The sequence below is a fragment of the Medicago sativa genome, chromosome 4 (assembly GCF_051527215.1).
Source record: "Medicago sativa cultivar Bolivia chromosome 4, Bolivia_mono, whole genome shotgun sequence".
NCBI lineage: Eukaryota > Viridiplantae > Streptophyta > Magnoliopsida > Fabales > Fabaceae > Medicago > Medicago sativa.
This window is the reverse complement of record NC_140752.1, coordinates 62,395,892-62,423,218: the sequence shown is the minus strand read 5'-3', so window position 1 is coordinate 62,423,218 and position 27,327 is coordinate 62,395,892. Positions and strand designations below refer to the sequence as shown.

The following is a 27,327-nucleotide window of genomic DNA, read 5'->3' as shown; positions in this document are numbered from 1 at the left end:
CCGATACCTGCCCCAATACTTCCCAATTAATGTTAACTAAAATAACTTAACTCTTGAGTATAGTGCTTCTTTTTTGGATCGATAAAGTATAACACTAACAATGTTCCTTTTGGATATAGTATAGCACTTATGGTGTTTTTTTGGGATATATTGTGTATGTAATTGACTAATCATCACTCTCTTAATCGTCAATATTATTTATATTTATGTTGATGTGCTACGAGCCTATGACTGGTTTCTTTTGTTTGTTAATATATTTGCATATTTAAAAAATGGTTATAATTATATTGTACATTTAATTATATAATTTTTTTATTAACGTATCCCAGCCGTATCGTATCTTGATTTTTGAAATTTTTCCGTATCGGCGTATCAGTGCAGTATCGTATCCGTATCGTATCTCGTATCCGGGCTTCACAGGCTATGGTACTATCAACTACTACTGTTTCAGAATAGACAACAGTAAGAAAGAAAGAAAAAAGCAACAAAAATATCTAACTACTTTTATCAATATCATTCACCGGTAACCGAATCAACAAGTTTCACACTATCAAAAGAGAAAGGGGAAAAAATATATTTATATATTCATTTCCCTCTTAAAACGGGTCACAAACCAAAAGCGTTGCTTCCACTCTCTCTCTCTCTCCCCTTCTCCGGCGATGCTTTCACTTTCTCCGGCGACGTTAATCTCATCGCCGACGATCAATTGAACTTTCGTTTCTTCCCTCTCAACCTCGTTCTCTGAGTTTCCGTTTCTTCCTCCACCTCTCACTTTTCCAGTAACCGGAAAAATTCTCCGGCGTTCTCAGAGAAACTCAACAGCTTCGTGATTCTGTTTTATACTTTACTTTTTTGCTTCTTCAACTGTTTTGCTTACGTAACATTTCTTGTTCGATTCAATTGTTTTGATCGGATTGTTAATCCATTCTCGCCGGAAAAATCATCATCATCGCCGGCGACGGTTGAAAGTTAGTTACACTTGTTTTAACTCAAATTTAACAAAAAAAAAACTAAAAAATAATTCAGTTTAGTTGAAGATAAATCACTATGTTAGATCTTAATCTAAACGAATCAAACTCAACCGATTCAATTCAGAATCAGAACGATAACTCGCTGATGATTTCAAAGAACTTTCCGCAAACAGTGGATGAATCAGGAACATCGAATTCCTCGATCGTCAATGCAGACGGTGACGAAGACTCGTGTTCCACGCGCGATTTCACTTTGAGTTTCGATATTCTGAAAATGGAAGGTTCAAATTCAAACGAAGTCGTAACGAAGGAGTTTTTCCCTGTGAAGTTGCAAGCTACGTCGTCGTCGTCGTTTTCGATGAAGAACTGTTCGGTTGATTTGTCGTTTAATCAAAACGAAGAGATGAAGATTGTTCAAGCGCCACAACAAGTGAAGAAGAGTAGAAGAGGACCTAGGTCTCGTAGTTCGCAATACAGAGGTGTTACGTTTTATCGAAGGACTGGTAGATGGGAATCGCATATCTGGTTCGTAAATTTCGGAGTAATATGAAATTAATTTTGTTGAATTTACTCTATAATTTGATTTTTATAATCTGATTATTATATTTATATGAAGTTTGATTTCGGTAATTTATAGTTGTATTTAATTGAATTTATCTGACACGTTTTTTTGTTGTATTTTTGTAATTATTTGTAGGGATTGCGGGAAACAAGTTTATTTAGGTATGAGTTATTAATTTATGAATTAATTGTATTATATGATTTACTATTTTAGGCATTGTTTGAGTTTTTGACGAAATTTGTGGTTGAATTTTGTAGGTGGATTTGACACAGCTGACGCTGCTGCTAGGTAAATCTTTGAACATTTTTCATTTTTTGTGTAATTCGTTTTTTGATTGTTGAAATTGAATTGACTTGGAATTTTTGACATTAGAGCTTATGATCGAGCTGCTATTAAGTTTAGGGGAGTTGGTGCTGACATAAATTTCAATTTGAATGATTACGATGATGATCTTAAACAGGTTAGAGAATTTTCAAGTATACTTGATGAATGTGAAACTAGATGGATTATATCATGTAATTTTTCGATATTTTGTTAATTAGACGAAGAATTTATCGAAAGAGGAGTTCGTGCAAATACTTCGTCGACAAAGCAATGGTTTCTCAAGAGGGAGTTCGAAATACAGAGGAGTAACATTGCACAAATGTGGCCGTTGGGAAGCTCGAATGGGACAATTCCTTGGCAAAAAGTGAGAACCTATTTTTAATTTAACTGAAGTAGTTTACTATGATCACATGAGATATTATGAATTTAAAACCCTAAGGCCTCCAACAAAAGTGAATTAGTTTCAGCTTAATTCTGGACACACTTTTAGGCTCTTTATCGTGTTATGAGAAACATGTATAAGATAGTAGTATGATACATGTTTCTGAGAATTGAGAAAGAATTGGCAAAGGTGTTTTGGTTTAGTTATAGAGATTGCGATGCTTTCGTGCAGGTATATATATCTTGGGTTATTCGACACTGAAGTAGAAGCTGCAAGGTCCTAAGCACTAATGAATTATTACATTCTACCTGCACTAAATTTATTACACTTGATTATCAAGCTCATTTGGATTGCATCCAACATGTATCTCCCTTTTGATTTTCTGAAAATTAGGGCTTATGACAAAGCAGCTATCCAAAACAATGGAAGGGAAGCAATGACTAATTTTGAGGCCAGTACATATGAAGGAGAGATGAAATCTGCAACCATCAATGAGGGTAACAAACATTCTATAGCAAAGATCTTATTTAAATTAAGGAGTGATATTTCGAATATTAAAATGTTCTCTCTGTGAAATCTGGTTTTTATTTGCTTTCAAAGCAGGTGGCAGTCAAAATCTTGATCTCAATTTGGGCATAGCCACGCCAGGGCCTGGTCCCAAAGAAAACTGGGGGCAACTTCACTTCCCCTCATCTGTCCCTTACACTATGCAAGCTGGAAGAAGTTCAAAGGTATGTATTTGAGCTTTACATATAGGTTTCTTCTGCTTTATGCCGAAGGTTGATGGTAATAGTGGTACTCTTTAATCTTTATACTCTGAAAGAAGAGCTTTTGTAATCATTTTGGGTTCACTTGTAGCTAGTTGCAACCGGTTTTCCGTTGATGTCCTTGATCTTTGTAAAACATTTTATAGTTAGAGTTGTTGTATTAGTTTTTGATTTCCTACTGAGTTGTCATAATTGGCTGAGTTCTCTTCATTTGCAGATGGAAACCAATGTTTCAGGAATCGGTGATCCATCTTTGAAAAGGCTATTAGCAACCGAAGAGCGTCATTCTTTAAGGAATGGCATGTATCCCGCTTTCTTTTCCAATGAGGTGATTTCGTCATCTAGTTATTTAGTTTTACAGCTGGAGTCTATTGCCTGTTTCTCTTGAGTAGTAGTATTTCATTAGTCCTTCTCAATCATCCATGTTAGTTACGGACTTCATTAATATGATTGACTTTTAAACGATATACTTGACAGTAATAGATGATTTTTTTATGTTCAGTGATTAACTAATGAGTTCTATGAGCTTTTGGTATCTGTTATTGAGCAATCAAGGAAATTGTTCATATTGTGTTTATATATAAATGTAAGAAGTTAAATAACTTTAGACTAACATCTTAAACTGATTTTACAAATACATCTATCTATATTTTGCTATCTTATCACATCTTAGTATCATTTCTTTAGACTCACTTACACGATGACAAGAGGGTAACGTGTAATTGGACTTATGTGTAAAACGTTTTTACACTATACATGTGTAGCTATTGAACTGTATGTAATGTATGTTTCATGTCAATCAATCTTCTAAAATTTAAATAAAATGAGTTGGTCCAAAATGTGCCTAAAATATGTGGAGTGATCAGTCCCTGAATATGTTGTTATATTGTATAGGTTCAAACAATTCATCATGGCATTGTGATAATATTTTCGCTGAAATTTTTGCTATACACATATTAGTTTTGTAGCTTAACTAGAGGTTCTGGGTGATGCAATATTGCGCATTGAACTTTGACTGAAAAGCATTGTGATAATATTTTCGCTGAAATTTTTGCTATACACATTTTAGTTTTGTAGCTTAACTAGAGGTTCTGGGTGATGCAATATTGCGCATTGAACTTTGACTGAAAAAATTGTTCAAATATTTTGCAGGAAAGAGCAGATGGCATCAACAAAGCTCCTCCAAAAGGACTCCCCAATTGGGCGTGGCAACCTCATGGCCTGGTCCCTGCTAGCCCAGTGCCACCGGTCTCTGCAGCAGCAGCAGCATCATCAGGATTCTCCATTAATTCAGCTCCCTTTCCATCAACTTGCATGTTCCCACCAAGATCGATGAACTCCATTCCCCAGAGTCTCTATTTTACTTCGCCCAATGCACCTAACGGCAACAGAGCTCCATACTATTATCAGGTTAAGCCACCGCAAGCACCGACCTAGTCCATCGTGTACTACAGATGGAAAGCAAACCATAAAATGTGTTTGCGTTTAAAATTCTTTGTATGATTCAGTGGCCAATTTGTGTAAAGTGAGCCTTGACCACTGATTTATGCCTTTTGTTTTGATAAATCATCCTTGAAGAAACACTATTTTTCTTGTGCACTGATTGATAATTCATGATATTTGGCCACCAATTCTGAGATTATTGTGCCTCCGAATGGGAGGAACGAAAGAGTTTTACATTTTTCATTGGAAAACTCAACCTGATTTGATTGCATACATTATTATTTGATTAAAATTTCTCAGTATAGAGCAGTGTTCTATATTTTCCATGATGTATATATTTGATACTGAAGCCCCTTCATCACTAGTTTTAAAGAGATGTAATTGAACATATTAGGCAGAGAGATAGAAAGGTCAAGCCACCGTTTTCAGAATCACAATAAATCGGTTACATTTAGGAAGACCAAAGTACTACAAATACAATGATGTTACTTTTAAGCAAAAAAACTCATTTTATTACTCCATCTTTTCCTTCATATTGTATTTTGCTTCTAAAAGTGAATTGAACAACAAACTTAAATTTAAAAAATCAATTTTTTGAATAAAAAACTCCAATTTCCAGCTTGATGTTAAAATGGTAAAATCAATTATACTCGAAAATATTCAACTATGTCAAAATCAATTGACTTTTTTGACTCCTCCAAAAGTGGGGTGATGGTGATACTTATGAATCCACACTCATCAGATCAGGTGAAATTTAACGGGAGAAAAAGGTGAACAACCGTGTATTGAGGTTTAGCCTCATCCAATGGCAATGCCAATGGGTTGCACCAGCAGAAATCACGTTACACATGGTATGGTATAACTGGTACGGGTAGTAGTGCAGTCTCATTCAATGTTTGTACTTGCTCACAATTTGACGGAGGAGGCGTGCCATATACATGTTCAGATGTTCATATGCCACTTCTATTTTAATGTGCCTTGAGTACAATCGTATTAATAAAGGTTTGGGACCCACGGATACATGTGTTAAAAAGGTGTTTGAGGAGAGGGAAAGGTTTTGTTAAGCCTCCCTCAAAAGGGTAGGATCCTCTCTATCTCTTGACAGAGTTGATATTTGTAGACTTTTTAAGGTTTAATTTTGGTTTGATCTCTTGTAAAAAAAATGGTTTGATCTAAAATTTAAGTTTGGTCTTTATATATGGTATATTTTTCAGATTGAGTATGACCTTTTTAAAAGTCGTCTGTTACTACTACGTTTACTAGTTACTACTACCATTAGTAGAAGTGAGGGACTTTTTTTTAAGGGGCAGAAAGAAAGAGGGAGAAGCTGGCTTAGAAGTGCGTTGAACAAGAATAGAGAACACTCGTGAGTTGATGAGTGTTAGTGTGAGTAAAAATGAGGGAGAGGAGCTCGTTATATAGGCGTGGAGCTAAGATCGGTTACAAAACCAATGACTCATGATTTGACCGTTACATAATCAACTTAAATCTTCATTTCCAAAACAAAAATGTATTTCAACTTTAATGTTACCGTACTGTACTAGTAGAGAGTATTAAAAACCAAAACCTACTCATAGTTTTTGTCACTGCTCACTACTGTCCTCAATCTGCCAGTCCACAATTTGTCCAAGCAATAATTTTTGTTAACTTGAGTCTTGACTCTTGGAGATATGAGATAGCAACTTTCACTCGTAAGCTAACTAAACCTGATCATTGTTGGACTATCTACTATATAATCAATCTTCAAAATAAACCTTTACGATATTTTTCTAATTTGCAGTGAAATATTGATAAACTATTGTTACTTCAAAATAAACCTTTCTTTATATTTTTCTAATTCAATGTCAATGCTGGAATCATCCACTACCGTGTTAGTATTTCTATGTTTGTAGCATTGGTTAATTATTTTCATAATACCTAATTGTGTTTTGAATGGTATTTTGTTGATATAAATTTTTACCTATTAAAACAAAACTACCTAAGACTCTCAAAAAAAAAAAAAACTTTTATAAGATATCTATTTTCTTTCCGGGGAATATAAAAAAGTTAACAAATAAAATATGATCTACTGCAATTATATGAGGGATATGTTCTAGTTATTATGGGCATCTATGCAAATGGTGACCATATTCTACTACTTCATGCTCCATGCTTGCTGCTTTGACGGTTTGTGCTAATACTTTTTATATTGGTCTCACAAATATGTCATTTTCATGATTGCCAAATTCAATTTCCTCCACAAGTATATATTGTTTTCATTCATTTAAAATCTTTTATGTAATAACTGTTAGTATAAAATTTAGGTGAGATTCTTATCCAGTGGAACATATATCAACGTGCTCCTTCCTCCTCTATTTGCAATATAGTGGTAGGTAGTGTAGAGATTTCTATTCAAATCCTAATGTTATATGAATATTATAAAGTTAATTAGTCAAATGATTGTTAATCGAATCTAAACGGATCTTTATAATCTAAACCCTTTCAATTTGAGTGATCCATTTGGTGAAATGGAGATGAATAGACCAGCTCAACACCTATACATCATCTCTCAAACAAAATTCTAAAGGACGCACTAAGTAACTTTGTGAGGTCCCTTCTTAATCTCTTTTTATACTCACTAGTCCTGTAATGAACTTCATTACTGTTAATACATAATTTTTGAGACCTAAAACAAAGATTTCGCTAGCTTACTCTTTGGTCGGTCCTATTATGAGTTTTTGTACAACGAACAAAGTAAAAAAATACAAACGTTGAAAGAATTATAAGGTAATAATGTGTGTCTAATAAGACCACACCAAGTATATATAAGATCCAACTCAACCCGAACATTCGTCCCAATCCGATGATATCGGGCTGGTCTCAACTCTAACCCATGCAAAAAAGAATGATTAAAAAATCGTCCAAATAATAACCCGACATCGGGTCAGGAAAGGTATGGGTTGAACCTCGGGTTACCTCACCCGTCCTATAATACATGCAAATACTATAAATGTTGCTTTTCCATTTCTCATTAGAGTTATTTTAGATTTTTTTTTAAGGAAGAGTTATTTTAGATTTTTAATGGTTGTACTTTGGACCTATGCAATTATGGTTTGCATTAATTTATGTTGTTGTGGTTCAATTGTCCAATTGTCGGAATTTACTTAGCATAACAAAGTTTGATGCTCAACAACAAAACTATATTTGTGTTCCTAAAAAAACAAAGTTATATCTGTTGGAAATTCTAAAGTTGTGTATTCAAATTCTTAAAAATATAAAATTTATTATTTTTTATGCAAAACTTTTACACTTGAATTCTTTAAAATTTCCTTAAAACAAGTTAGCAAGATTCAAACTTACAACCACTTTTTTCGATTCTCATCATACTAGTGTAAACAAAACCTCGAGTAAAAATACTGAATTTGGCCTCCTTCTTTGTAGATCTACCAAACCCATGTCCCATGCATACATAATCAAAGCAAAAAAGGATTAGGATTGAAACGTGCATAAATGTCCATCACTTCATTAAAATAACATTTCAAACATATGGCTCCTAAGATGACACCCGAATTGGGTGGATCATAGGATATGTGGCAGGGCTTTGTTTGCCCATGTTTTGTTTGTCTGTAGTGTAAATTCAGTCATATAATTGATCATAATCATATGACGTGTGACTGTCACTTAGTACAATTTAGCAATACAAGGAGGGAGGGAGGGCCCCCAAAATTAACCAATGCACTGCTGCTGAGAATGAGAATGGAGACAACGTTTCAGTCACCTATAATTAGGAGGTCACTATCTCCCGACAGGCAGGTCAACATTAATCATGATATAAAGTAGGAAAAACAAAATGCCCTAAATCCCTTAAAAAAAAATTATCCTAAATAAATTACACTTTTTAGTCACCATTATAAATAAAAAATTATTTTTTAAATTCATTCAATAAATGAAATATGTAATCTATATTATAAACCACAGTCTAAATATATCACTTATTCAATTAATCTAAAAAAATGTATTTATATTTATAATAGTGATTGGATGGTATACTCGACAGTCAACCGATACCTTTCTTTATCCTTTGTTGTAGGATTATTTATAAGATTTTACATGCATTAATAACTTTTTTATAAAAATGGTTCTATTTAATCTATCATTGAAAACATAAATGCATTTTCTCTTTGTTATAAATTTATAGTTAAATGGATAAAATATATGAAATTAACATACATTTCAAACAAATCTAATATTTTAACAACATTTTTTTTTTTAATATCCATGATTTTTATAAGAGATCCATATAATAAAAAAACAGGAGGAGTAATAAGAGTGTTGTTATTAGTTAACAATCTCCCAAAGACAATGTTGAAGAATTAAAAATTGTGTGTTGAAAGAAATCATACAATATAATAAAGCAAACAATCTCCCAAAGACAATGTTAAAGAATTAAAAATTGTGTGTTGAAAGAAATCATACAATATAATAAAGCAAACTTAGTTTTATGGCAAGTGTGACAATTGTCACTTAATTAGAGCACTTAGCAAATTTAAACTTACTATTAGTAGTAAGATTCTATTATTCATTCTTTTATAGGGGGAATGGAAGAAAGCAACGCAGAAGAGCAGATAAAAGCATAGGGGCGGGGAAAGAACGTCGCTTGCATCTATGGCCGCACATCCAGGCAGTTTACAAAATAGTGAATCAACTAAGAAGCCTTATCATTCTTCTCATTTTTTGTAGTTTTTTTTTTTTTTCTTTAAGTTTGTTTTTATTTTTGCATTGTGTCATCTTTTAATTTCTTTTCTGCCTGAGACTCTCCTGCTACGGCTAGAAATTAAGGATGTTACTGTAACGGTAGACCATAGTAATTGTTAAGAATCCCACATCGGTTAGGAGATGACCTGACAATGTGTTTAAAAGTGGGGGCAATCCTCACCTCACAAGCCGGTTTTGTGGGGTTGTGTTAGGCCCAACCACGATTTCTAAGATGGTATCAGAGCCCACTCCAAGATTCGTTGGGCCACCTGCTATCAGGTTTCCGTTATCTCCAAGATTCGTTAGGCCACCTGCTATCAGGTTTCCGATATCGGGCCACCCACCATTTATGTCCACGCTTCAGATGTCCAGTCCTGAGCGTGAGGGGGTGTGTTAAGAGTCCCACATCGGTTAGGAGATGACCTGACAATGTGTTTAAAAGTGGGGGCAATCCTCACCTCACAAGCCGGTTTTGTGGGGTTGTGTTAGGCCCAACCACGATTTCTAAGATGGTATCAGAGCCTACTCCAAGATTCGTTGGGCCACCTGCTATCAGGTTTCCGTTATCTCCAAGATTCGTTAGGCCACCTGCTATCAGGTTTCCGATATCGGGCCACCCACCATTTATGTCCACGCTTCAGATGTCCAGTCCTGAGCGTGAGGGGGTGTGTTAAGAGTCCCACATCGGTTAGGAGATGACCTGACAATGTGTTTAAAAGTGGGGGCAATCCTCACCTCACAAGCCGGTTTTGTGGGATTGTGTTAGGCTCAACCACAATTTCTAAGAGTAACCGCAGACGATATATAGTAGTGTATATGAGAAATTAAAATTGAGCTTTACTGAGAAATTAAAATTGAGCTCTACCAAGGGAAGCATGCATACAAATTTGAAAATATTGAGCTTTACCAAGGGAAGCATGCATACAAATTTGAAAATAAATGAGGTTTCAAAATTACGATTAAGATTCCAAAAGGAAAAAAATTCCTATAAGGAAAGCATTGAAAATAAATGAGGTTTCAAAATTACGATTAAGATTCCAAAAGGAAAAAAATTCCTATAAGGAAAGCACAATTTGTATTCATTTTCTGCTGCTACATCATTTCTTCTGCGATCAATGGGATCATATAATAATCAGAAGAAATTTCATTGCGCAATTTTAATTTCTCATATACACTACTATAAGTTCAAAGTGTGAAATTGAGAGTAAGTGTTGCTCTAAAACGTCATTTTTAATGCATTAATGATCAACTTTCATTTATTATTGGCTACAAAACCTAGCTCAAAATATGAAAGATTTCACAGTGTTTATGTCCACATCACTTCCAGGAACCTTATTCCCCCTTCCCTCCGAATTTGCAAACTGACCTTTATTTAATTTGTGCTACTTTATATTTAGTCCTTATGTTATTTTCTATCCTAAAAATTGCAAGGTTTATTTGATTTGCTTCTTATGGTCCAAATTTAATTTTATAAAAACTTTTAGTATTGTCTCCTGAGTTAGACATTCCAGACCACTTCAAGCTCTTTCTCAGACCACTTCAAGCTCTTTCTTACCGTATATATTTGTGTTTCTTTTAATATATAACCTTTTTAGGGTTTCAATCGTGTTCTAGAAAGAATGATTGAAGGAGACTAAGTTTAAATTAGAACTGAATAAATTTAGAAGAAATATATGCAACCAAATTGTAGAAGAATATTTAAATTATATTTTTTTTGCACAAGCGAATATTTAAATTATATATATCAATACTTTGTTCCCTAAAAAAAAACTAATACTTTGTACGAGTCTTATTAATTTATGAATAAAAACTATAATTAGTTGAATTTTGAAGTTAAAATATATTATAACCTAAATTTTACCCATGAAAAGATTCTTAGTCAATTTTAAAAATAAAAAAAATTGTAATATGAAATATAAAATATTTTATTTTTAATTTATCTCAGAGATTTTCCCCGTGCGTTGCACGGGTATACACACTAGTAACTTTTAAAATGCAAGAAATTGAATAATGAGTATTGCTAACTTATACTTTTTGGGTCAAGTAGTATAATGATTAAAATTCACATTTTAAGGTAAATAAATGGGATGTTCGGAGTTCAAACTCGGATCACTTGCATATAACAATGCATTGTCTTTGTCAACTGAACTATGTTCACGAAGACTGTTAACTTATACGTTAAATGTACATGTTAAAGAACAAAAAAAATAAAAAATTTCATTAAAAAAAACTCATTTATCATTAAAATCAATATAACTCATTTTTTTTAAGATAGGGAACTCAAATCTCATTCCAATGAAATTATGACTGGCCTAACCGTACTTACCATTCTAGTTTGGCACACTAGTCTAAGGCACGATTGTTGTAGCTCAAAATCTAATCTAATCTAATTTAATATACATACTTCTTTTTTAGCTATGTTATGCGGTACGATCCGCCAACTGACGCGACGATTATATACACTTACCATACGATGGGATGTATATAGGAAAATAGGAAATGAATGGAGGACAGAAATGTAATAGCAACTTAAAATCAGTACATTTTGTCGGTGGTGTTGGTGCTCCTTTTGTAACTTTTAGATTTCCCTTTTCTTTTAGTAATCTAATACACGTACTTATTTATTAGTTAGTTTTTCATAAGAAAAATAGTCTCATTTTGACTCAATCATCCTTTTGTAGTTAAAACTAGGTAAGCAAGACTATTTCTGGCAAGTTAAATTAACTCACCCAAATAGACATCGGTGAAAATCAATAATCCTGAGAGGAATACATTCCAAAATTTTAAGTCAACACCACCGAACCGACCTAAGTAGGATTGGGTAAGCAAGACTTACTAACGTCGATTTCAAATCTATTGATGTTTAAGTTTAATAAACACAAATAGACTAGTGCATTTCATTTGTTAAATTATGTCTTAACATGAAAAATAAAGTAAGATTATACTCTTGGTTGGATAACCGCCTTAAACTTTGTGACCACAAAGCATTGTCAGTAAGTGTGTTTGGTTATGCGATGACATAAGTTGATTTTAAATGAATTAATTTTTAAAATTGATTCATATGATAAAAACAAAGTTGGATGTATAATGATTTATGTAGAATATATTGATGTAAAAGTGAACTTAACAGTAAATTTAACGTTAAAACCAATTGTGGAAGCTAAAAGCTACAACTTCTAACTTCAAATAAAATCAATTCTAAATATAAAATCAATTCTCCTTTTTTTAGGTAAAGTAACTTAATGGTTAGAAATTCATCCCTTAAGGTGAAAAAAGGTGTAACAGAGAATCCGAGATTCGAATCTTGGCTCCCTACCAACAACTTCAAAAATAATAAATGCATTCAAATATGATAAAATCAATCTTACAACCTCTTGAATCAAATTAAAGATACACTAAGCTAAGGATTTGGATAATCGCCATAAACTTTGTAACTACAAGGAGCTCCTAGTTATTTTATGTTATCATGCATTTATTCGAGCTTCTATTTATTTAGGGCATGTTTTCCAATTTCTCTTATCAGTTTATTTCTTGATATACTATTTTTTTTTTATAATAAATTTATTGTTAGTATTTATGATGAGGGTGGAGATCGAAGGCATGACCTACATAATCTTCATATCACTCCACTCTTTAACTCAACCCCAGCCACCAAGTCATCGTTATTGCACATCTTGATATACTATGGGACTCATTGTTGCTCTACCAGATTTAGATTTTTTTAATGAGGAATCCACCTATCCTTCTCTTCACCCACTACTGGTTCACTTAGCTGCTCCTTCAAACTAAATATAGTAGGCTTGTCAAATGTTACATCCATTTGACTCCAATTGCATATGATATCCATTTCATAGCATATGATATCCATTTCATCATCAACATGAATGCTAAAAGGAAAATTGAAAATATGTTGACCAAAGATATGCTAACCATCGATAGTTCTAGACTATGCCATCAAACATTTGGATTTATACTAACCCGACACCTTTAATTAACTCCAAGCTCCTTATCATTGCCAATCTTCATGCAAAGATTCCATTCATCAAATGATGGGAAAAACCTCTTTATTATTCGACACCAGATAGAGAGGCACATATACCATAACACAAAATCCACATTAAAAAATTGATAAAACTTCACTATGTCTATCATCCCCCTCTTGGACAGTACAAACGTACGCACAACCATATGTCGAGCAACTATCACATAGACAGAATCCCAAATAAATTTTACTTGGACACACATGAATGATAAAATTTAAAAGAGAAATGATATTAAATGATGTGATATTGTTGTCTCTCTTTTAATTAATTGTTAAAACTTCACCATCATCTCCCTCTTGGGCAAGATCATTTTACACAGCCATACGGCTAACAACTTTTACATAGGCACACACATGAATTATAAAAAATTTAAAAAAATACTATTAAGCGATGTGACTAAATTATTTCTTTTAAAAAATTAACATTTAAGCGTGTATCAGAATTACATTTATTTTGGGGTTGTACCTATTCAAGAGTTGCTCCTATATGCCTCGATATATTTGCCACAACATCAACATTCATTAGACAATTTGACTTCTTCCGTGGTCTTTTCCTATTTATCTTTAGACAATGTTTCTTTACATGCATAAATTTCTGACTATAAAACATTGCATTGGTTTGTAAAGCCTAACTCTACTAACAATGCCGAAATTGTGAGTTTTGGGACATGGGAACCACCCATAACATATTCACCCCCTTTCCCCATCAAACATGTAGCATTGTCAACATAACCATATCCGATTAAGTAGTAATCAGATAGTCTTCGTAATCATAATTGTTGAGATGATCCTCTACATGCATACATTTTGACATCTCCAAGATATACAAATGTAGCTTGTAATACTCAATTATCAGACAATCTCAGCACAAAACTTTTTATTGCTCTCATTCCGTGCTTTTTAAAGATTTGGGGTGCTGATGTTAGTCAAAATTTACCAAACAAGCACTAAAAGCCAATTTGAATGAAAGTTGGAACATGCAATCCAACCCCAAGTCAATAATACTAGAACTCGCAGATTTACCTATACTATAACGACTTGGTTTGCAGAATCACTCTCATACAATGGACAAGCGCTGTACTCAGTTTGACAGAGTAAATAACCACTCTACAATAACTGAAAGATTTGCCTATACTATAACCGAGATTTTGAAAATTATCAAAATCACTCTTCGGGTGGGAGGGACCCTCCTCTGCCAAAATCACTCTACAATGGACAAGCACTATAAACAGTAGCAATACTACAAGAGATTCTTACAAAACATACTCATCCACAGAACATGGAATTAATCGTGCTTTATAAACATAAACAGAAACCTTCATTGAATAGCTGAATAATCATGTTTAGTGATTGTATGTTCCATATACAACCCAAGATTTCCAGCTGCATCAGGAAATGAGATACCAGACCACTAACAGAGCCATTCCCCTAGCTATTCATGACAAGGTCCCTGCTGGTTATGTTAGTTCGTTAGCTAGTAACAAATCATAAACAGCTAACAGCGAGTCAAACAGAACAAAAAGGTGCACTTTTAAGTAACTTTCAGTACCATGCCTTAATTAAGAGTGTAATCACACTATTACATTGCAATGGAAATGTAAAGTGGTTGCCAGAAAAACTTACGCAGAAATTAAAGGAAAAAGAAAAACTAATGCATCTAAAGTTTTCGAAGGAATAACTTCTAGGTTTTCCCCACGCGCAGCGGTATTTCTTATCACATGCACATTTCTTGTTAAGTAATCAAAATTTAATCCATTGATTATATCAAACACCAAGACGCTAATCCACTGCTAAAATATTTCCTTTCAACTATTTGGGTCAAACCCCCATACTTCATACCACAAGGATAGTAAAACAAAAATAAATTACAGTAATAAATCAGAGATGGATTTGATTTTGAATCATCAAGTTTTCATTCTCTGTACTGATTCAACCAACAAGTTTTCATTCTCTGTACTTTGAAGAAAAACACTCAACAAAGATCTACCTGCTAATTTGATCATGTTAGCATTGACGGTAAACCCCAAAACAGCTCACCTGCAAATCCAGAACTAAAAAGGAAAGAGGGGCAAATGAGTGCACTGCTACAGAAAAGTAAACAGCAATGTCACTCTTGAAACATCCAAAACCTAGTATGAAAACAATTTTAAAAATGTAACATTTTTTCCATTCTCGTTTTGGCACCAGGTAGTTTAAGACACTTTTATGTGCATGCAAAATGAGCAATGCCATATTAATCCAATTTAACCAAGAAAACATTGGAAGTTAACTGATTACCAACTGCAGCCATAAATTACACTTCTTGGGATCATCATTAGGTAGCCCAATATACCAGTCATGAGTACCATCCATAGCTGCACAAAATCTGTCCATTTCTGCCAGGTTTTACCATTTCCAACATTAACACAACATAGAAACCAAAAAGTCACATCCCAAATGTTCTGTTGTAGATATCTCCAGAGTTTGGCATCCGATATTTTGAATCATCATATCCTGGGTAAAACTTGTTAAATCCAAGTCTTTCATTCCTCAAAAGTTCGGCCACACCCAGACCATTCCCACTCTGCACCTCATTCCACCCATTCCATTGGCCATTTGACAAGATTGGATTTGTAGACTGCTGCATAGACAACTGAGGATAAGGGGCTAGGTTACTGACTTGAGACTGATCCAACCTTGAGGAAATACCATATGAATCACCAAGTTGAGAAAAAGTATTCCCAATTTCAGGAAATCTAAGGTTTTGCTGCTGTGCTAGAGTTCTTTGCATTAGGAGTTGTAGTCTAGCTTCATTATCGAAATAATTTAATTGTGGCATGAAATTTGACCGTACGTCCAGTGATTGACTGTTTTGTGCACCTTGAAGTCTCCCCTTGCCAACTGCCAAAATAGCAGGATCCATAAATTCAATTTCGCCCGTGCCACCAATATTTCCAGCTGAGAGTGTCTGAGGTGAATTTCTCAAAAAGGAAGAATGATCAAGTAATGAATTACCTGTCAAAAGGATAACAACTATATCAGACCAACATAAATACAAAAAAAAATGTGAAAGGTATAAAAGAAAATACAACTAACCAGATAGGGAGTCAAAAAACTGGTCTGATCTCTCATGCGAAGAAAATCCAGGAGGTGGAAGCCTGCTTGGAATTGAAAATCCTGGTGGAGCTGAAACTTGTGATCTTGAATTAGCTGTCAAACATAGCAAAATAAAGGTCATCAGATGAGCTGAGACAGCTGGAAATGAAATAACATGCAGTGCAACTCATAAATTATAGGGAAGGCAAACATGCCCGAAAGAAAGCAGTTTAATAATTGTTAAAACCTTGAAAACAACGAATCAAGCAACCGCTTTAGAAGTTGCAGTTGTAATGCTAATTTGACACATTCGTAAATATTTGTACAAAATAACCAGACAACACACTTGTATCCAATAACACACTACATATCTGAGCAACTGTGAATCAGCAGACCATAACTTAAAAGCTCTTCAACATACACAATGTAGAGATTTTTTACAGAAGTGCATTCAGTTTATAACCTTTTACGAGCCATTACTTGGTTCTTACAAAGCCCTATGATGGCGTTTTAATTATGGAAAAGGTTGACAGCAAGCCAGGCCACAGTTTGTTAACATTCTCATTTGTGCAACACTAAGGGGAGTTTAAGAATGACATTCCCAGGAATACATAGCTAGGGAATGACTATACCCATGTTTGTTATAAGGTTGAGAAAAGACTGTTCATGGGTACAAAGGTTCCCGGGAATGAAGTAACTCCCCGTGATTTCCCTTATTCCCATATGAGAAGGTGGGAATGTGCATTTCAATTCTATATAAATTTGAAAGAAAAAAAATTGTAACCTCCAATTTTCCTAGAAATGTCAAATTATGTACCAAACACTTTCTTTGAAAAATACCCAGGAATCAAATTTTCATATTTACATTCCTGAGTAGGATATTCCTGGTAAAAATTTGTAACAGAGAAACAAATGCCCCCTTAGTTTATTTTACTGCCTGACTTTTTACTGCCTGACATTCAGTTCCATGCAACATTATAGGCTTTATAGTCGAGTAGGAAATTTCTCCATAAGTAGAGGTATTTTTTTTATCACAAATCACACCCAAGGCATTGCTCCATTTCATCTACCCTACTTGGATTCTGGTTGGTATATCCCTTTATTTCTCCATTGCTTTGTATGATGGAACTGAAGTACTTGAAATGAGACACTTTTGGTGTGGATGTTCATTAGTTTTCACTTCTATATTAGAATCTGTTTGTCCTTTGCTAAACTTACATTCCAAATATTATGTTTAATTTCTACCTGGGAAAATTCAAAAACCATGTTTCTCCCTGGCTTGTTTCTCCTTTGTTCTAGCTTTTCATTTATCCCGACTTAGTTCTACTAAAACTATCATCCGCAAAAACAAAAATCCTTCGTCTAGAACCAACATAAAAAATGTAGGAAGTTGGCCCTAGTTGCGACACCACGTCCTTGATTGCTTGAGGGTGCAGCTCATCCATCCCCCCGTATTGCTCTGTTATCCCCCCACCCAGCAGACCCTATCTTCTAGTAGGGTATTTTTTACTCACAAAACCTACTGGAATCCATCTTCTGGTAGGTGTTTCCCTGCATTTTGAGTAAGATGGGGGGCCCGTAGAGCAATCATCATTGAATGAACATAAGCAATCTAAACAGTTTTCTTCTTTAAAGACTAAAATATATAACCTTCCATAGACTTCTCTAGATACTCGTGTTTTTTCCACATCAATGAAACCCATGCGCAGGTTATCAAATCCTCTAATAGCTCTCCATTAATCTTTGTAGCATCTATTATGTATATGGCTGCTTACAAACAAAAAAATGTACATGGCAAGCATGGCCGATCTCTCTGGTATTAAATCAACCAGATTTTCTGTTATAGGTTTGTCTTCTCAATCTTAATCTCTAAAAACTTCTTCGTATGAATTGTAAGTTTGATTCCTCTATAAACAATTCCAATACATTCAGCAACAGGATTTCAGAATTTGCAGAATACTCTCAATTTTAAAAGCATCAAATGAATAAAATGTGAGAAAAAGCAAAACCAAAATATGGATGAAAATTATGTCACAGAAATTTAATAAATAGATTTTACTCAACCCTATGGCAAGCACCACACAAAATCAATTACTGAAATGTCAAAATTTCAGCATAGGAACACAGATGATCAGATTTGTCACTGGCAATAATATAAAAATAAAGCTAATGTAGCAAGTTCAAGGAATCTAGTAATACTCACCAGAAAGCTTGTTGGAAGAAGCAATGGAATGAACACTGCCTATACTTTCAGCTTCCTCAAAGTTACTGGTAGGAAAGCCATTTGCTATGCCCAACTTCTCCATATAAAAATCTCTTTCTCCCAGATTCTGATTGAGTATGTGACTCTTAGGCTGGTGCTGGCTGACAGTATAAGACGGATGCACACCAAAAGATTGAATTTGAGATTCTTCCTGCCTTGCAAAAGAGAACCTTGACTGATTGTTACTTTGAACATTCCTAGAATTAGATGTTTTTAAAGGACAAGGCTGGCTATCAGTATTGTCACCCAATAACTTCACTATATTATGCGGTGACGTTAAGGAGTCATCCCAGGGATCAAAATCGAGGGACAGAATATTTGAGATTATGCTAGTTTCGCCCTTATCAATAGCAGCATCACACCCAGCATCACCAACTAACCTTCCAATGCTTTGCCTGTTTCTTTCATCACGAAGTAAACCATTAGAGCTGCCACCGATCAATTTCTCAGGATAGCCATTACATACCATGCTAGACGAATGTAAAATAGATTCATCCCGAACTCTATCATTGGAAGATAGAGAAACATCATTTCCAGCAGTACAAGGTTCACCATACTGCATTAGACAAGGGCTAGAGAGTTTTGAATTATTAAGGAAATTTGTTGCCTTGGGCAAATAAGAAAGACAAACTTCTGGATCCTTGAGTCTTTGATTCTCAAAAGATGCTACATCATCTTCGATATCAGCTGCATCTGATACTACTTGAGATTGAGAATCCAATATCCCTCCACACTGTTCCTTTGGACTAAAAACGCCATTAACTGGTGTGGAAGTTTTACCGGCTGTATTGGTTGTTATCGGGTCTTTAAATCTGTTAACATCATAATGTGATCCTTCTTGAACTTGAGGAGATTTAGTCAAGACATATTCAGTAGGCAGGCTACTAGGTTTTCTATCAATGTTAATTGAGGAGAACTCACTGGACAAATTCCGTATCACTTCATTGGTAGCAGACACTGCTTCCTCTGGACCGGTGCAAAAAGAATGTCCAGTAATGTTAGTAGCATTTAATGTGTTTGATATAGTACAATTGCCTCTGTCACTATCTCGTGACAATGGCCGAGAAGACAACTCGTTCTTTAAATTGACAGGCACAGGAGAAACATCACAAGCTGAAGTTTTTTCACTTGCATTAGCCAGACTGTCCATGCTAATATATTGTTTAACAGATTTCGGCATTTCACTCTTCACCCTTGGTATTGTATTACGACTCTCATCATTCAATAGTGGCCTCCTTGAACCATCACATTGTGCTGCAGAAGCCTGAATCGTCCCCGTAACAGCAGTAGAAAAGGCAAGTGTGCTGTTGACTGTATCAGATTTTGGCTTGGACAGGACAGAGGGATGCGTGCTGTTGACTGTATCAGGTTTTGGCTTGGACGGCACAGAGGGATGTGATAAACCTCCAACAGGGGGCTGACAACTTGTAGCCTGTGTGCCCCTAACACACATAAACATTGGAACCATAACTTCGTTAGATATATTCAACATTAAAGGGCAAATACAAAATTATCATGATACATACCAAGCAGCACTGGTGGGAAGAGATACATGTCTCCCATTAATTCCATTTGGAGGTGAACTTCTTACTGCGCATACAGAGTTCTGATCCATCATTAAAATGAAACACATCAGTTTCTTCGTATTCAGCTGACAAAAGCAACAATACATTTCGCTAGCAGAATAACAGTTAAAATCAAAATTCAAATAAGAGCTCAATCAAGACAAGACCAAAGCTAAAGCCGAAAATAGAGGGACTATATAGGGACGTCAAAAAGGGGCTTACAGTTGGTGCACTTTTAACAATGGGCTTTTCTGTAGAATTATTGGTCCAATCATCTAGGGGAGGAGGTAGTACATTCCCTGACCGCCGTTGCATACTGTTTGTGACACCAGTGATCTGTTGAACTCGACTTCTTCAAAATAACAAGAAAATTAGTGTATATTTATTTGGCACTGCATTCAGTTCAAGCAATTAAAATGTGCAAAAGGGGAAAACATAATCTGAAGCCTAAATCAGAACATGGTTTTAATTTATGTAAAGTGAACTCCATCAGAACTCAGAACAAAACGTTTTCATCACAATGCAAGTAAAGCAATCTTCTTCATCTTATATAGTTAAACAGATCATTTGAACTGACAACAAATACCTATTTGCAAGAATTTTGTATAATTGAATCATAATAAGTCTTATACCAAAATTATAAGAACATTGCCTAGTGTAAGCGAAAATAAATAAGAACATTACCTGGTGTAAGCGGAAATTATTTCATCTTTTGTAAAGCTATCTTCTTGAGAGCCAACCTCGTGCAAATATAGACAATCAGGGTTGATGCAAGGCTGGTCACGGAGATTACTACTCAGTTAAAAGTGTAATCAATTAAGGCACAATTTAAAATTCTCGAAAGACCTACTAATTTTCATACCGCATTTCGGAGCCATGCATGACAATATTTTGTGGTTCCAAAACATGCCCTGAAACATACAATCCAAAAACAAACAAAAAAAATTAATAAGCAAGACCAGGGACATGAGTAAGATGTGTCAATAAAAGCAGATATGTGTACCTTAAAGGTCTGCCCTCCAAAACAAATCCGTGTACATTTTGAATACACCGAATTGATTCCTCTTCGTTTGAATAAGTAATATATCTGAGACAAAACCTTGATTAGAAACTGTAGCATTGATTTTAATATTAAATGTATTACACAATGGTAGTCAAGCAAGCTACTATAGCACTGCAGCAAGGAGTCATATGGAGAAAGGGGAAGATCCCTCCACCTTAGCAGTTTCTTTAATCCCGTGCTATGTAAAGAAATGACATTTTTCCTTCTCTTTTAACCAAGTTACAAAAATGTCTTTGAAGTATATTTGCTGGTCATAGCTACTATAGCACTGCAGCAAGGAGTCAGATGGAGAAAGGGGAATATCCTTCCACCTTAGCAGTTTCTTTAATCTCATGCTATGTAAAGAAATGGCATTTATCCTTCTCTTTTAACCAAGTTACAAAAATGTGTTTGAAATATATTTGCTGGTCATAAGCTTTGTTACTTCCCCGAAACTATATATACAGACTCCTAACTATCTAATTTACCACAATGACAACAAAAGGAAAAACAGTAAAAGAAGTCTGTCTACAGTAGCAACCTATATAGCCAACAAACAGAAAACGATAATGACTATAAAATTAAACAGTCTGCTTACACACTGCAAGTTTCATTAGGAAACTGTTGAATGACACCAGCTGCCGTCCGTGACATTGACACTTTTAAGACCTTCCCATACTGACCAAAATACTCTCGCTTCTGGAGAAGCTGCAAAAATGCAGATATGATTAAAGACTCCGAATAGAAAACGAGGTAAAACTGAAATAATCAAAGAGTGGAGGAGGTAAAAAGTTTACATCTTCATCTGCCAGATCCAGAGGCAATCCAACTATGTAAACAAGGTTTCGCTGAATCACTCGCACACTACTGAGCTGCTTCCTTCCATCAGAAGATTTAGACTTGGCTTTCTGATTCTTCACCTTTTTCTCCAAATTCATTTCATTCAGCAGTCTACAACATATATAGATATTGACACACATTAAGAGAAATACAATATAAATAGGTCTACTTTTGCCCTTGTATAAATAACTTAAAAATAAAAAGATCTAAGAAATAAAAAGATTAACAACTTGTATTTTCTTTCATAAACCTTCAAACATAAAAGCTTTGGCAATTTTAAAAATTTCCAGGACTACATAAATATACTGTTAACAAAATGACCTTTCACATTTTGCCGCTGTCCCAACAATCTTTTCCTTGTCATAAGGAGAACGACACGCAGGGCATCTCCCATCCGTATCATCCTTCTCAGCCATGTCCATTATGTGGTGCCAACACCATACACAGATCTGCAATCAAGTAGACATTGAAATTTGAAACTAACATTCATCATATTGAACCTCTGTTAAATTTCACATAATCAGGAAGCAAAACATAAACAACAGCGCCTAAATTAACCATGTAAATTGTAAAAAGACTCAGTTTCTTATACAACAAATTATAAAAATACCACAAAATAATTAGCTACTCCAAATGTAACCTATGAAGCACTGACACGACAATGACACTGAGATATCGACACCAATAATAATTTGAGAAAATTGCATAATTCAACGTGATCGCATGTGTCACACCGAACACGCCTTCGATCAGAAGTGTTGGTGCTTCAGAGGATATAACGAAACAAGTGACACTGAATAATACCATATGCAAAAACACGGTTTTCTTCTACAACAAATTATACAAAAACATCCAAATAATTGCATTGATAGAATCAAACCTCATAACCACATCTGCAAGGTTTCAACTGCTGATCCGTCAAATCCATCTCTTCGGCACAGAGAGGACAAGTCCTTTCTCCTTCATCACTCATGATTTCCCTCAACAAAAACTGAACAAAACACAAAACACACATGTCAATAATAAATATTTACTAAATCGTCTTAAAAAATAGAAGAAAAATCACAAATCCAGTTACTAACTCTAAACTACTTTGCCCCAAAATCACAAGTTCATAATAAAGTTCAAAATCACTTTAAATTCTATAGCATTCACTTCAATGATACTGATTACGTAACCAATATCAGATTAATAAGTAATGCATTATAGAAAAATAGGTCAATTCCGATTTAACAAAAAATTCAAAAATAAATTAAAATACGACGAACCTAAGGCACTATACATATCAACTAAAATTCAATCAGAACCAAAAAAAAATTAAAAATATTAAATCAAATCAAAAAAAATTATCAATCAGAGAAAAAAATCAAAACCGATTCCGCAACAATAACAGAACGGAAATCTCAATCGATTAAAACGAAAAGCAGAAAATAATCGATTATGTGAATAGCATGCATATATTCTGAATCAAATTAGGGATCGAAGAGAAATTAGGGTTAGAGATTAGGAGTTGAAGACTAACAGTGGTGAGATCGAGAAGAAGATGAAACTGTGAGGAGGAGATTGTTTGAGAGAGAAAGCGCACGATAACACGAATGTTAGAGAGAGAAAGACAGAGCGATATGGTTAGAGAGAGAAAGCGCACCACAGGGTGTCTTTTTAAAAGAGAGAGAGAGAAGAAGGTGTTGTTTGGATTATGATATATGATGGTGTTTTCGGGTTTTGGATCCTTTTTTTCTCCCTCGCTTCTTAATGTAGTTAAGGGAGTTTAGTAAAAAGGCTTGGATGTTTGGTTAATTACGGAAGATGCCATTTGTTATGGATTCGCTGTGAAGCCCCGATACTTCAAAATAGATGACGTACCGTATCCCCTGCGTATCCTGCACCGATACCTGCCCGATACTTCCCGATACGTATCCGGAGAGTATCCAAATATTAAATTTTATTTTTTTAAAAAATAATTATCCGATACTTTCCGATACGTCCCGATACGCGCGGATACTTGTGTTTTTTATATTATGTTGTGAGAGAAATTGGAGTACTTTCTCTTTTATCCATTCTTTGAAAAGAAACAAAATGGATCCAAAAAGGGTAGAAGATTTGGTTTATGTGCATACTAATCTTCGACTCTTGTCAAGGAAAGAAGATGAATATAAGAAAGGACAATCAAGAATGTGGGACATTAGTGGAGATGCGCATGAACCGCTTGATGGTGTTGGAATTGAGTTAGCAGAGTTGTCTTTGGATGAACCGGATTTGGAAGCTAATTTGTATCTTGATGATGGGAATGGAGGAGAGGAGATGTAAACGTTAGTTACTTGTTAGTGTTAACTCTTAGTACTGATGTGTTCTTTTTTGGATATAGTGCTTCTTTTTTGGATCGATATAGTATAGCACTAACAAGTTCCTTTTGGATATAGTGTAGCATTGATGTATAGCGCTCTTTTTGGTATATATTGCGTATGTAATTGACTAATGACCACTCTCTTAATCGTCAATATTATTTATATATATGTTAATGTGCTACGAGTCTGGTTTCTTGTGTTTGTTAATATATTTGCATATTAAAAAAATGGTTATAATTATATTGTAAATTTAATTATATAATTTATTTTATTAACGTATCCCAGCCGTATCGTATCTTGATTTTTGAAATTTTTCCGTATCGACGTATCGGTGCAGTATCGTATCCGTATCGTATCTCGTATCGTGGCTTCACAGTGGATTCGTTTTGTTTTGTTGGGTGACTTAACTGGCTCTAGCTAGTGTTTACGTTCTCTACATTACACGTATGCATTGTTGTGATGTATGTGGTGGTTTGGATGTTTGACACGTGGATTTGTTATTCGATCCTACGAACGGGATTTTGTTTTTTCCATAAAGGAGAACGCAATTTTGTTTTCTTGTCTGTACTGGAAAAATTTGAATTAATTATTACTTCATCATGAAAATAAAAAGGTCAAATGTATTTTATGTATGGAATAGAATTTGAACCAAACAAGTTTGACCTTTTAAATTTTTTCAAATTTTTTGTTATATTCATTTTAGATGAAGTATTATTTCTAAATTTTTTTGCGTGGATATTTTTTTATTATATTTTTCAATTATATTTTATATTTAAATATTTGTGAAAATATTTTATGAACGGTAGAAAAATGAAATGTTCTCGGTGCAAAGACACCGATTATATGTCCCCGTGATGGTAAGGACAATGCATAATATATGCAAGGTCTGGGGTTCGAATCCCAGACACCACCAAAAAAAGACACCAATTATATGTAAGAAACAATTAGGTACATATTTATCAAAAACTAATGAAATTAAATTATTTTTTTTTGATAAGCAAGGAACGTAGACAGACATCAAGAGGCATCATCGACATCCCAACTAAGTTGGCACCCCGAGAGATCTTCATCCTATGCCGCCACGCTCTAAAAATTTATTAAAAAAAGGGGAAAAATAAATACAAGGAGGGGGGACAAGACCAAAACCCTCATAAAACAAAAAGAAAACAGAAAAAAAAAACAGAAGAAACAATAAAAAGCAACCAAAAAACAGATCATGGAAATCTGTAATTTGGAAGTCCACATCTATCCCTATAGAGATCAAGCCTTAAAACAATAGGAAGAGAGCCTAGCCAGACTATACCAACATTGGAGTGACCCATAGAAGCCAACCTATTTGCGCAGCTGATACATCTAATATTCCAATAGAGACAATTCATTGATTAGTGGATCCCCGTGCACTGGATTTAGAAGACTTCTTTGAAAGAACATGTTGAATCTTCAGTTTCTGCTTCTAATTTCTTGTAAGAACCGGCATGAAACCTGCAGATTCGTCAGCTGCAGCTTCAGCTGCTGATCGAGCATCATACTCCCGGACTCTTTCCCACAAATCTAAACCATGCTGAATGTTCTTGCTAGGATGTACCTCTTGTCTTTGTAATGGAGCAGGACCCACAGGAATATTATTAACATTATGTGTTTCAACACATAAATTAGCTTCTGTATCAGTTGACCTTGTTTGCATGTTTGCGGAATGTTCCAACGCCATAACATACATAGATGATGACTGATGTGTTGCAACAGTGGCACCATCTTCAGATCCCTGTTGTGTATCATCTTGTGTTTCAATGATTTCCTCAAGTACATGAACGGATGTGCTGGGCAGCCTTTCTTGATGTATTTCTGTGTCAACATTTCTTTCGTAGGTGATCATAACCTGAGGTTCGGCCTCATCAGCACACAAGTTGGCCTCCAAAGCTAGAAATGCTTCAGTTGAGTTGATATCACGCGCTTGTACTGCCTTAGTAAGTGACTGCTGATGTTGTTGTGAAACATCAGCTGGTTGCTGAACATCACGTGAGTGTTGATGTAGTTGTGTGGCATCACATGATACATCACGTGGTTGCTGAATTTGTTGTAGAGGGGTTTCCACATTTACTGAAGGATCTGTCTGCGGAATTGGAAGTGGAACTTGAAACGCTGCAATATTCTTTACTGTTTCCGTCTCCGTAGTATTTGTCATCTCTAACGCCGCAAAGGCATTTGAAGAACCTATACCTGAAGGATTCATTTGCAATGGCACCCAATCCTTCTTTTTCACCGGTTCTTTTGTCTTCCCTTTATCAATAATTGCAACCGGCTCTTGAACATGCTTCTTTGGATATAACCACCGGCAATTGGTGACAAGATGTCCAAGGCTTTGACAATGCATACAGTAATCCGGCATCCTTTCGTAAACAACTTCCACGGGGAAGGAGAAACCCTCCCGTTCCACCAATATTTCATAATACAGCTTCTTTGAGCAATCCATGTCAACCAATATCCGAGCGTAGTGGCCATAAAGTCTTTTAGATGTTGCGTTGTCGATAAGTAGCGGAGTGCCAACCGCACTTGCAATTTCACGAAGGGTTCTGTCCATCCAATACTCTTGTGGGAGTTCAATCAATCGAATCCAGACTTGAGCGTGCGTATTTTTATGTCTATGCATATTAAAGTCTTTCCTCCATTCAAACAGACGCAAAATACCAGGTTTCAAAATAGTAGTTCCCTTTGCCCACACATAGCGCATGTCAGACTCAGAAGCAAAATAAAACTCGTAATAACCCCTCCCTAAAGAGAGCAGCGACCACGGTGCAGCAGTGTTCCAAAGTTTCTGTAGTCGCTGGAGAATTTCAGAGGAAGTATAAGGCTTGTCCCCCTGGTTTAATATCAGTCTCCCACGGAGATTTCTCTTACAGTAATCAACTCCTTTTTCATAAATTGGTTGTGAAATTTTAATACTGAGTTGTTCACCTTTGATGGAGGGTTGTGGC

General features: G+C 35.0%; 2 protein-coding genes across 10 annotated transcripts; one reads left to right on the top strand and one right to left on the bottom strand.

Moving 5' to 3' along the window:
- The first annotated feature begins 608 nt into the window (after positions 1 to 608).
- Positions 609 to 4,637, top strand: LOC146930508 (ethylene-responsive transcription factor RAP2-7-like). 4 transcript variants are annotated; one of them, XM_085707959.1, is made up of 10 exons: positions 609 to 1,496; positions 1,669 to 1,694; positions 1,791 to 1,821; positions 1,906 to 1,993; positions 2,076 to 2,221; positions 2,471 to 2,515; positions 2,633 to 2,736; positions 2,843 to 2,970; positions 3,224 to 3,334; positions 4,159 to 4,637. In XM_085707959.1, exons 1-10 carry the CDS (start codon positions 1,048 to 1,050, stop codon positions 4,441 to 4,443), a joined length of 1,413 nt encoding a protein of 470 aa, XP_085564085.1. In that variant the 5' UTR covers positions 609 to 1,047; the 3' UTR covers positions 4,444 to 4,637. The 4 variants fall into 4 exon arrangements, with proteins under 4 accessions (XP_085564085.1, XP_085564084.1, XP_085564087.1 ...); XM_085707958.1 differs by having other exon boundaries at positions 2,840 to 2,970; XM_085707961.1 differs by lacking the exon at positions 2,471 to 2,515.
- Positions 4,638 to 14,267: 9,630 nt separating this feature from the next.
- LOC146930507 (uncharacterized) lies at positions 14,268 to 23,638 on the bottom strand. 6 transcript variants are annotated; one of them, XR_015008052.1, is made up of 15 exons: positions 23,533 to 23,638; positions 22,891 to 23,001; positions 22,332 to 22,459; positions 21,968 to 22,121; positions 21,769 to 21,878; positions 21,132 to 21,215; positions 20,991 to 21,039; positions 20,813 to 20,904; positions 20,351 to 20,480; positions 20,090 to 20,169; positions 18,504 to 20,005; positions 16,301 to 16,414; positions 15,503 to 16,219; positions 15,213 to 15,276; positions 14,268 to 14,675 (listed from the first exon to the last, which is right to left on the bottom strand). XR_015008052.1 is itself a non-coding variant. In XM_085707956.1 (13 exons), the coding sequence occupies exons 2-13, from the start codon at positions 22,981 to 22,983 to the stop codon at positions 15,651 to 15,653; spliced, it is 3,105 nt and encodes a 1,034-aa protein (XP_085564082.1). In that variant the 5' UTR covers positions 22,984 to 23,001; positions 23,533 to 23,638; the 3' UTR covers positions 15,115 to 15,650. The 6 variants fall into 6 exon arrangements, 2 of the variants coding, with proteins under 2 accessions (XP_085564082.1, XP_085564083.1); XR_015008054.1 differs by having other exon boundaries at positions 20,351 to 20,477; XR_015008051.1 differs by lacking the exon at positions 14,268 to 14,675 and having other exon boundaries at positions 15,115 to 15,276.
- Positions 23,639 to 27,327: the final 3,689 nt, after the last annotated feature.